The sequence below is a fragment of the Bombus terrestris genome, chromosome 11 (assembly GCF_910591885.1).
Source record: "Bombus terrestris chromosome 11, iyBomTerr1.2, whole genome shotgun sequence".
NCBI lineage: Eukaryota > Metazoa > Arthropoda > Insecta > Hymenoptera > Apidae > Bombus > Bombus terrestris.
Genome location: NC_063279.1, coordinates 6,789,535 through 6,800,113, shown reverse-complemented (window position 1 = coordinate 6,800,113; position 10,579 = coordinate 6,789,535). Strand labels below are relative to the sequence as shown.

The 10,579-nt window shown below is 32.2% G+C and overlaps 1 protein-coding gene across 2 annotated transcripts in view; it reads left to right on the top strand.

Annotated features, from left to right (window-relative positions):
- Nucleotides 1-10,224, top strand: part of LOC100645020 (caskin-1) — a 51,338-nt gene extending 41,114 nt beyond the window's left edge. For both annotated transcript variants that reach the window (XM_003399110.4, XM_012314038.3), the window contains 6 exons: nt 1,440-1,718; nt 2,292-2,615; nt 3,055-3,392; nt 3,697-4,083; nt 4,329-4,781; nt 5,091-10,224. In XM_003399110.4, coding sequence (XP_003399158.1) covers nt 1,440-1,718; nt 2,292-2,615; nt 3,055-3,392; nt 3,697-4,083; nt 4,329-4,781; nt 5,091-5,348 — 2,039 coding nt within the window. In that variant the 3' untranslated portion in view covers nt 5,349-10,224. The remainder of the gene's footprint in view (nt 1-1,439; nt 1,719-2,291; nt 2,616-3,054; nt 3,393-3,696; nt 4,084-4,328; nt 4,782-5,090) is intronic.
- The last annotated feature ends 355 nt before the right edge of the window (nt 10,225-10,579 follow it).

The window sequence follows — 10,579 nt, the reverse complement described above, 5'->3', positions numbered from 1 at the left end:
CGTGCACATTTAATGTTTCTAAATGAAAAATGTAGCTCTATTAACGGCAACTATATCGATAAACATTTATCTACGTTGAATATTTTTCCTTTAATTTAATTGTAGATGGCTATTAACATTAACGAAATCTTTGCCGCGCCTGCTTTTTCTATCAGCGTTGCAGCACCATGGCATTTCCTTTATCGCTTTCGAATTTCGCAAATTTATTAGCCTGAAATTCTATAAATTATCTTCAATAAATCTCGGAGTTCTGTTCGTTTGCCGAGGCGTGGAAATTATACCTTGTAACACGTAGATATATTTAAATCAAGCAATAAATCTCTGCTACCTAACCAAAGGCTAAATCAGAGCAAACTTGAAACTTGAAATATTTAAAAACGTTATAATATGCGGAATACCTGCAAAAACTTTCCACACAGAAGTGTAACGAGTAATTCTTGATCCCGGAAATTTCAAAACCTGGAATTCTGTTAATTATTAAAGGAAGCCATCATATTCTCGCGATTCTCTATATTCTACTGTACGAAGATAAGAAAAATATTAATAATTTGATTGTATTCGTATCGTGGAAGAGATTACAAACATTTATAATATATCTACGATTTCACAAATTTCCTTCTATCTTCTTATGCTTATAGGATATAAATTTCCTCTCGAAATTGCATTCTCTTCTTATTTAACCCTCTTAATATATTTAACATAGTCGTTAAACGAAAATGTACAATTTTCATCGAAGATAATTGACCAAAAGTTACATGTTAATTTATAAAGTGTTATCTATAATACACGTCTCGATTAAAGCGCAACAGAAATTTCTGAACGCGTTCTCGATCGAACGAGACCACGTTGCGAAGCTTATCTTCTTGCTCGAGTAACCTACATCGAAACGCTTTCTCTGAGGTGCAAGTTTCAAGAATTGCGACTCGAAAAGAAATCATTCGTAGGATCTGCACTACCATCTTCACCATGACGCGACACTAGCGCCACGCACGCACTTAACTACTAGCGCACCATATACGCATCTGTTCGTCCCTTTAAAATGATTACTCCCACCTTTCTATTTACCACATATTCCAAGCTATTGACAATTTTCGAACATCGAACTACCATTTCCTAAATATTCAAAGTTACAAACGCAGCAAAAAATCATATTTGATGCGAATTAAAGCCGGTTGTCAAAGCGTTAAGCTTCGATTATAGAAGCCAAGAAATGAAAAACGATGGATTTATTAACACATAACATATAAGTCGCGAGTTTATAGTCTTGAGAAACACTATTGATTCTCATGATTTGGGACGGCGTCTGTCATGATGCATATCAAATATCATTTTGAACCAAGAGAATAAACCAAAATATATTTTCCTCGTTATATATTTAGATTTTTGTTTGCGCTCGTAATTCACCATAGTTAAGCTTCAATGTTTTTGCTTTTTTGCAGTTGGCGGCATGAACCGGCCGTCCAAAGCTGTGACCCAGGCGAAGAAAGTGGCACCACCGGCTGTACCCGATGTATTTCGACATTCTGGCTCCTCGTTTGGTTCCGCTGGATATGCGAGCAGCGAAGATAGCTGTTTCCTGCCCGGAAGTGGACCAGGCGGAACAACGGACGAGGGTTCTTACGGTGTGCCATCTGGAAAGAGTCCGGGGCCTATTTTTACCCACCCTGGCTTTGCCTTTCCACCAGTCGTCGGCAAATATGCCCACGCCGAGGATCAAGGTGCGATTCTTATCGAATTACTGCCTTACCAAATTCGATAATATCGCTACACGCTCGCGATAATGTTATTTCCTTTACCATCCTTTATCCACCCCTTCTATTAGACTATATTTCCGCTGTGTTTACGTTAAACGTAAAGTGATTTCCTCGTATTAATTTATGATTATCGTATAAATAATAATTTGTACGTGTTTTTTGATCAGACTGTAAGGTGATGACAGATAAATTTTGAGCCATGAAATGTACATTATTTTGGGTATTGCACATTAACATTGAAGAGGATGAAACATGGAATTGTTACCAAATGCGTGAATTTATAGAATTTTGATCAGTACAGAAATACATATATAGAAATGATTACAATTTATTGAATAGAAAATTAATAATTAGTACTTGATAGTTTGAGGCCACTGTAGATCTATATAAGTTCCCAAAGGAAAGAAATGTACGGTATTAATTTAGTTAAAGAATTAAATCCTTATTATTGTTGTAAATTATGATATGACTGATATAACTGATATTAACGTTTTGTTTAATTGAAAGGAGAAAATAATTTTTATATATTCTTTCTAGGAATCGATATGACTCAAAGTCCTGGAAGAGATAGCCCAGGTAGTTCAGGATCAGGTTCGGGTTCCAGGCATTCAACCGCATCATTGGATTCTGGAAGAGCCTCCGGATATCATTTGGGCCCTAGAGGACCTGGTGCTCTTGCTTCATCTCCCAGGTGTTCTATAAGCTCACTTGGCAGCCATCCGGACAGACCGGCGGATCTCGACGTCGTTCACGCTTGGTTGACTGAACTCCAATTCGAGGAATACTTTCCATTATTTGCTTCCGCTGGTTATGATCTAGCTACTATAACGCGTATGACACCAGAAGATTTGACAGGGATAGGTAAATCTATATTCGATATAATCAATTCAATTATATACCTTAAACGTGTACTAGAAATTGAGAATTGAGATTTAAACGTATTCAACAAATAAAAAAAATTTAATGTTTTAATATTTTCATATCTGAACTCCGTATATTTTTGAAAAATAGGCATGATAAAAATAAATTTGTACTTTTATTTCTTTTAAGACTATTCTCCAAGTTTTTTAAATAATTTTTTAATATTTCTTTAAATAAATTTAAAATAAAATTTTAAATAATACTACTACAAGAGATCTGCATTGTGATATGTACATGAGTCACAATGATGCGATATTACAAAATTTATGGCTTTGTTTATTATATAAGTTCTAAATATTCCTTTATATGTTATACTTACCGATTAATTTATCTATGTCTATGATTAAAAGACTATATTTAAGACTCTATGGACTTGCAGGAATTAAGCAGCCTAATCATCGGAAACGCTTGAAGGCGGAAATAGATAATTTAAATATAGGAGATGGCTTGCCAGAACATATTCCTGGTTCGTTAGAAGAGTGGCTCAGGCTTCTGCGACTCGAAGAATATCTTGGTGCTCTTCATCAACAGGGTATGCGTTCAGTTGAAGATGTAACGACTCTCACTTGGGAAGATCTTGAAGACATTGGCATTGTACGTCTTGGCCACCAGAAAAAATTATTATTGGCAATTAAGAGAGTTAAGGATATTCGTGCTGGAAAACGTATACAGCCGCTCGATCTTGCTCGGCTACCGCCGCATCCTGGACAAACACAGGTAAAGAAATTTTAATAATATCTTATTAGTTGCTAAAATATAATGTCTAATCGTCTTCTGTGTTTTCATTCGGATGATGATGATATAAGATGTACTTTTGCTCTACCCTACAACGTCTTTAATATATGTGAGTCATGATAGCATTTATGACCCATAACTCCAAAAATACTAGTCTTGGCACACGAGTCGACCATTAGATGTTTATTTTCTTTAGAAAATGCTATGTACCCTCAACGTTTATAATTCTTTCCTTCCTATCTATTATTATGTCTTTATATTTGGTTCCCCTTAACTATATTTTCAGGACGTAGTTATTCAACGAGGAGGTCCTGACTTGCCATCTCCTGATGAGGATTGTTCCTCTCCTGTTCTGAGGTCTTTTCAGAGAGGCGGAAGTGATACTACATCTGGAGCTGCGTGGAGAAGTATGTATGCTGCTTTACCAGCCGATTATAATATTGTTGGTCGGTCTGGTTCACGAGGAAAATCATTAGAAAGCTTGGAAGACGCACCCCTTGGGTATCCTCCGTCACCAGCACCATCCACACATCCACAGCCAATCGAATGGCGTCCACGTAGCTTCGAAGACGGTGATGTGACTCCTACAAATGATACTTCCGTAGTGGATGCAGGTGGCGGAACTCTTCCGCGACCTAGACATTGTCTTGTTCGTCCACGACCTGTAGCTAAGGTAATATAATTTTAAATGTACAAAGAATTTCTAATGTAATCAGAGCAAGAGTGATACCAGTTAAGGGATATTTATAAAGACGTGAATTTGCGTAAATATCCGCAGTTCAGTGATTATTTATATATAAAAATAAGCGAAAGAAGCGGGGAAAATTGTTTAGTATTAGCCTAAAAACCACAAGGAATCGCATAATTGCAGCTTATGTTACTATTCATAAATATGATCATGTTGATCCTTTATTATAGGTCACTGCAACTCCAGGTCAATTTAAGTCACTACCAAGAGACTTCGATAACAAATATCAATTAACTTACGGACTCGAGAGTAGTCCACATCTTCCGAAACGTTGCCCTCCGTCTCCTCCAAGGCGTCAAAGCTCTAGAGACAATAGCGGTTCTGGAGTAGGGGTGGGAGGATCGGGAGTTGGCGATGTTGTGATAGATTGCAGCGGACCAGTTCCAACTGCCTCTTGCGAGGAACATCACATACATCATCATCAACATCATCATTTGATCCATCATCCTTCTCCACCGCCACCAGCACCTGCGCCAGTGCCATCGACTCCTCCACAAATAAATCGACCACCCTCTTCTATGTCTCGTTCTTGGGGTAGTGTCAGTGTCAATGTTAACGAAGAACATGAATTAATAGCTTCTCTTGCTCTGCAGCACCGTAATGGTTCTGATGCCAGTTTTAAGGTAGTTTTATTTCATTTATATTTCATACGATAATAATATAATATTGTTACTGTGAATATTGTGCTCAATTTTTTAATTATTTGCTCAAATTTTATATGTTTCATAAACGTAACTTGATAAAGTCCATTGATATTGGATATCTGAGAAACGAAGTATATAAACGCAAGATTAAATATATCTGACAACTTACTTTCCAATAACCCTTAAATTTTTGGGTATATGTACCCTGACTGTTAAATTGAGCATAAACACTTCTCAAGCTTAACGCTAATAGTACGTTGTATATTAATAATAACTGTATCTTTTCAGTCAAGTTCCAGTACAGAATCCGACTCACTACCGTTTGCAAATGAAAATGCCGGAACAATAAAACAAAGAGCTGCACGCGCACAAGAATACGCAAGTGGTAATACTGGTAACAACATGTCAGGTCATGGAATAAGCCATCACACCGGTGGCAGTGAACCAGCGGATGTATTAAACGATATTGGGAATATGCTTGCAAATCTTACTGACGAACTTGACGCTATGCTCGAGGAAGAAAAACGTCAAGGCTTGAATTCATAATCATCGCTACCTTTGTTTGCGTCTGTTCTCATTTTTCTTTGTTCTTTCTTTCTTTTTTTATTTACTAGTACTACCACGAAGAACACAATTTTAGCAACAAAAGTCGATGACGAAAACATAGATATCTTACGCTATGACGTATAATATTGTAGACCATGAATGCATACAGTTCGCAAGATTAAATAGACAAAGGTCATATATGAACTCGATAAATTTTAGCTTGATACATTGCAATGATCGTATTGAGAGGAAAGAATGTTCGGTGTTGGACGAATGTTAAACCACGTTCCATTGTGTTGGCTTACAACATAAGTTACATTACACAAATAATAATATCCTGTTATAATTGTATAAGTTAACGTAGTGGATAGTATTCCACGCCATAATTTTGATTTTTATCAGTTTCTTCATTCCTTCTTTCTCTCTTTATAGGACAAAGCTTCTTATTTTTCTATCAAAATATTATGAGCTTTCTATGGAGTTTCCAGAGACACCTGAATGTTGCACAATTTTTGCGATTTTTATATTTCTCTAAAGTATTTTTATTCAGTATATTTAAACCCTTAGAGTGCTGAATACTCGTGCTGTGGACGGAGTACTTTTTCGCTAGACTGAACTCTGTTGGTTGACTATTCAAAGCGCAAATTCTAATAAGTTTTTCGTAATCGTAATAAACATTATTGACATCTGTTTACTGCCGTTACTAAGGAATACATTTATATTTATCTTACACAAACGTAATAGTATTACTTCTGCGTAGGTGTTCGGAAAAATTGACAAACACATATATGCATCCTTAGCCCATGCCGGACACTTATAGAAAACGCATATATGTGTCCTTAGTCCACACCGATAGCTTTCGCCAGACGCATATATGCGTCCATAGCATTCTAAGGGTTAAAGAACAATTTTTTTTAGTACATTATTCTGAATAATACTAATGTTACACACAAACGTTTTCTATTACAGATTTTTGAACTTGCACTTTTAAATAAAATTTATATAAGGAAAATAAAATAAAATTGTAGGAGGATAAACTTAACAAGGATAGATAGACGAGGAAAATTATGCTAAAAGAGAATTGCACTTAATAAATAAGTATGTATGGAAGTATGGACTTATGCCTTATGATAAAAAGACTGCAGAATACATCGGTGTAGTCTAATTCTTAATGCACATTTCATGTCATTTGTATTTTATATTCATATAGCATAAAGACTGATTCGCTTTCTCTGGAAACTTCATTGCTACCGATATATGTACATTCCAGCTAGTATATTTCCTTTTCCACTTCCGTCCTTTGCTAAAACGATAGCATGTTAGATTGGGACCTTCATAACTGTTGGAGCTGTTAGACATTTTGAGATTAGTATGATACAAAGAAGTAAACTTCTGTATCCTTTTTCCAGAGTAAAATAATTCTTCCAGTAACGTCAAAGAAAAATATTATTGAGTCATGTTGTTTTGATGATGAAGCATAATTATATCTTTGACTATATTATGGTACAATTTCTATAAGAGTTTACGATAGTTTGTATGAAAAAACTTACATCTTCCATTATTTGAACTTGAAAAATAGTTCTCATAAGACTGAGAACAAAATCAACATAAACATTTGACTGCCAATTAAATTTCAAGATTATACAGTTTAAATACAGAATCATATGCACTGTATGCCAATTAACATTTTATATTTATTATCCGTACTAATATAGTGATGTATGTAACTCACTATTGTTATATGGTGCACAAAAACATGTGGGGTGCAAAGTATCCACATGTATCAAATCAAAGTAATCGTCGTAGTAGAATCTTGTCGATAAAAAGTGTTCAGGTTTACTCCAAATTTAAGTATTATACTGATATGTACTGAGACTTGTGCATAGAATTGTATGTAGCAGTCCTCACACACAAGGTGGATCATGCGATTGAGCTAACAATAAGTTGTATCTTGTATTCGATTGTATGAATTATCCTGTATATGCATGTACACATGTACATTTATATATGATAATTCCAGATTCTTTATGAATCATAAGAGTTCATATACATATATGGCTTATTTTTAAAATTTTAAGTATTTTGAAGTCTGTGATCTACTTTAAAACTTATGTACAATTTAAGTCATTGTTAACATATCAGTCATCTTTGGTACATTCAAGTAAATAGTACATATTTCTTACTTGGATTAAAATTTTAAAGGTTTTTCGATTTATATGTGTAAATGGACGTAGAATTCTCATACATAAATGTATATAAGGTTTCAGTATGACGTTATTACTAATAAAATACTCCTTATTTTACATTCTTTAAGGAGTATAAATTGCTGTCTCTGTACAAATCAGTTTCGCAAGTAAATCATAAATTAATTGCAATGAATTCAATTACACTATCATGATTCTAATGTATTTTATTTTTAACTATATGATTCGTTATAAATATTCAAATCCAGTTACGCTCTATCATTACAAGAAAAGAAAATGTGGTAGGATATATACAAGATTTTGAAACACACTTAAAACCTAGGTTAATCAACTAAATATTGGGGCTACATTATTGTAGCCTGCAGACTTGTTAACTACTGTAGGTATATATAGTAGGTATACATATATCAGTTTAAGCAGTGTACTTAGGGAAACTGTTTTGCGGTGCTGCAAATTTATGAATTTATTATTATTTACTTTTACTCCTTATTATTATTGTATATTATTATATTTCAAGAGAACAAACTGGTTTTAAGTCATATATATGAATAATCAAAGGTGGCACAAGCTCTTAATACATTTACATGCGTATAAATGTGGCATTTATTTTTATTGCATTTAAATGCAAATTTTTAATTTACTACTTAGTTGGCTTATAACGTTTAGATATTTTATTAATTACTAGAAATGTTTTTACATGAAGTTATTTTTACAAGTATAATCATTTGTGCTGCCCTATATATTTGAACACAGAACATTTTTAAATCTTCCAAAGATTAATCAAGATTCAGTAAGTTTTCTTATTTATGATTAATTATTTAAGTTCTAGGCTTGATCTTTTACACTAAAGTTATGAATTGACCACAAAATCATGAATATTCTAAAACAATTTAAAATACGAAGCGTACTATTTTATTTAAACAATTGTTTTTACAATAATAATTAACGTAGGAAGATAAAAGCTGTAAGGGTAATATCATGATGCGGGTGTTTAACTAAAATAAATGTTAATTTGACAAAAAATGAAGTAACTAGTAAATGTTGATAGGAAATGAAACATTTTATACTAATTGTGAGATCGTGTGATCAATTTACAATAATTGCTTTTTTATGATACACATTGAAAAATACAATAGAGGGTAATAATGCACACACTGCCGACTTTTATACTGTAATTCAGCGATTTCATGAGATCAAGAAGTGAATAAATAAAGTTTCTAGATATCGCATAAAGTAATTCGTGCATGAAATGCACTTAAAACGTTAAATTTATTTAATATTTATTTATTTTTAAATTGAAAATTATTAAATGTTTTAAAAATATTATGAATAATTTCATTGATGCTTTGAAAGTATTATTTTAAGTGAAACTTTACAAAAGTTTAATTAATATAGTATCAACAAGCTATGATGAGAAAATTATGTATAAAAAGATGTACAAATACTTTATTTAACTAAAAGTATTATTTTAATTATCAGTATCAATGTAAGTAAAAGATATAGTTCAGATGCATAAAATATGCTACTGAGATGTTTACTTAAAATAATACATTCAAGTAATAAAATTGAGAAACTATGTATTAGACTAAATGCTTTAAAGCAGTTCATGGCATTCCTAAAGTAGTTAAAACGTATATTATCTACTATTCTTAAGCGATTGCCTCTTCATTTCTACAGATAGCTGATAATGATAAATAATATTGAAAAGAATTCAATTATTGGCTGATTTTTAGGCAGCTAATTCAGAATTCCTGAAGACATTGCTTCTACATGGTGTATACATATTATACATATATAAATATTATATAAATATAAATGATAAGTACAAATATAAATATAGATATATATATATAAATTATATTTATATTTGTATTTGTATTAAATTAGTCATAGTTTTTGTACAAACGTATGCGCCGCTGCAGTTTTGTTCAGCGAATTTAATACCCGCCTAATTGCATTTTACGAGTCCTTGAGACCTTCTCCTACTTTCTGTATTTGTTTAAATGCACGTTAAATACATTACTTGATTTATCGACTATGATGAAAGAGATAATTAAATAAAACTAATTGACAGACTCCATTCTCATTGTTTTTTGGTATATACCCGAAATAAGTTGTTAATTATCCTGTTATATGAGATTCTCATTATGTAAGGAAACAGAGATTCTCATATTTTTATTATAACATAAGCAGGATGCAACATCATATGTATATGTCATCTCTATCGTATATTATTTCGCAGGAGACGATTGGATTAGGGAAAAAAGAAGTAGGCTATATAGGAAATAATAAATATTATTTGATTTCGTTTACTATAAAATATAATTTTTATTTCTTCTATAGAATATAAGTTTATTTTTTAATTCAAGATTTATTTTTTAATTAGTAAAGAAAATATCATTTCATTGTGATGCTATGAAAAATCAAATATTTTCTTCTGTGGAAAATTTGATTTTAAGCGAGATAGGTAGTAATATAATTTTTATGAACTAAGTAATGTTACTTGTAAGAGAAAGAGTAAAGAAGTCCATGAAACACAGATACACTGAACTTCCTCACTCTTAGATGTTAAGTTTCCTTAAAAATTTAGGTGCAAATTGTATATGCCATATTTGAGCAGTCATATGTTTGTGTAACTGTAGCATCTTCAATATAAAAATCATTGAGCAATAGCTACTGTCAGTTTATATTTATTTCCCAAATTATTAAATTTTTAACTTTTTTAAAGTTAACTGTTTAATATGACAGTATATAAAGTCCCTAACAAATAATTACATTTCATACTCTGTTTCAGTTCTAACTTGTTATTAGATTGCGGATATTTATACATTTTTGGAAATTAAAGATGCAAAATTCTACAAAAATATATAGAATATTCAAAGTAGATTGCTTATAAGATTTAATAAATGAAACATTTCTATTGACATTCTATAGGTTCAATTATATTTACAACAATTTAAAATTACATAAACATCCGCACTCTACTTGTTATTCAATATTCAATAAAAAAATGCTTCCAAAAGATAT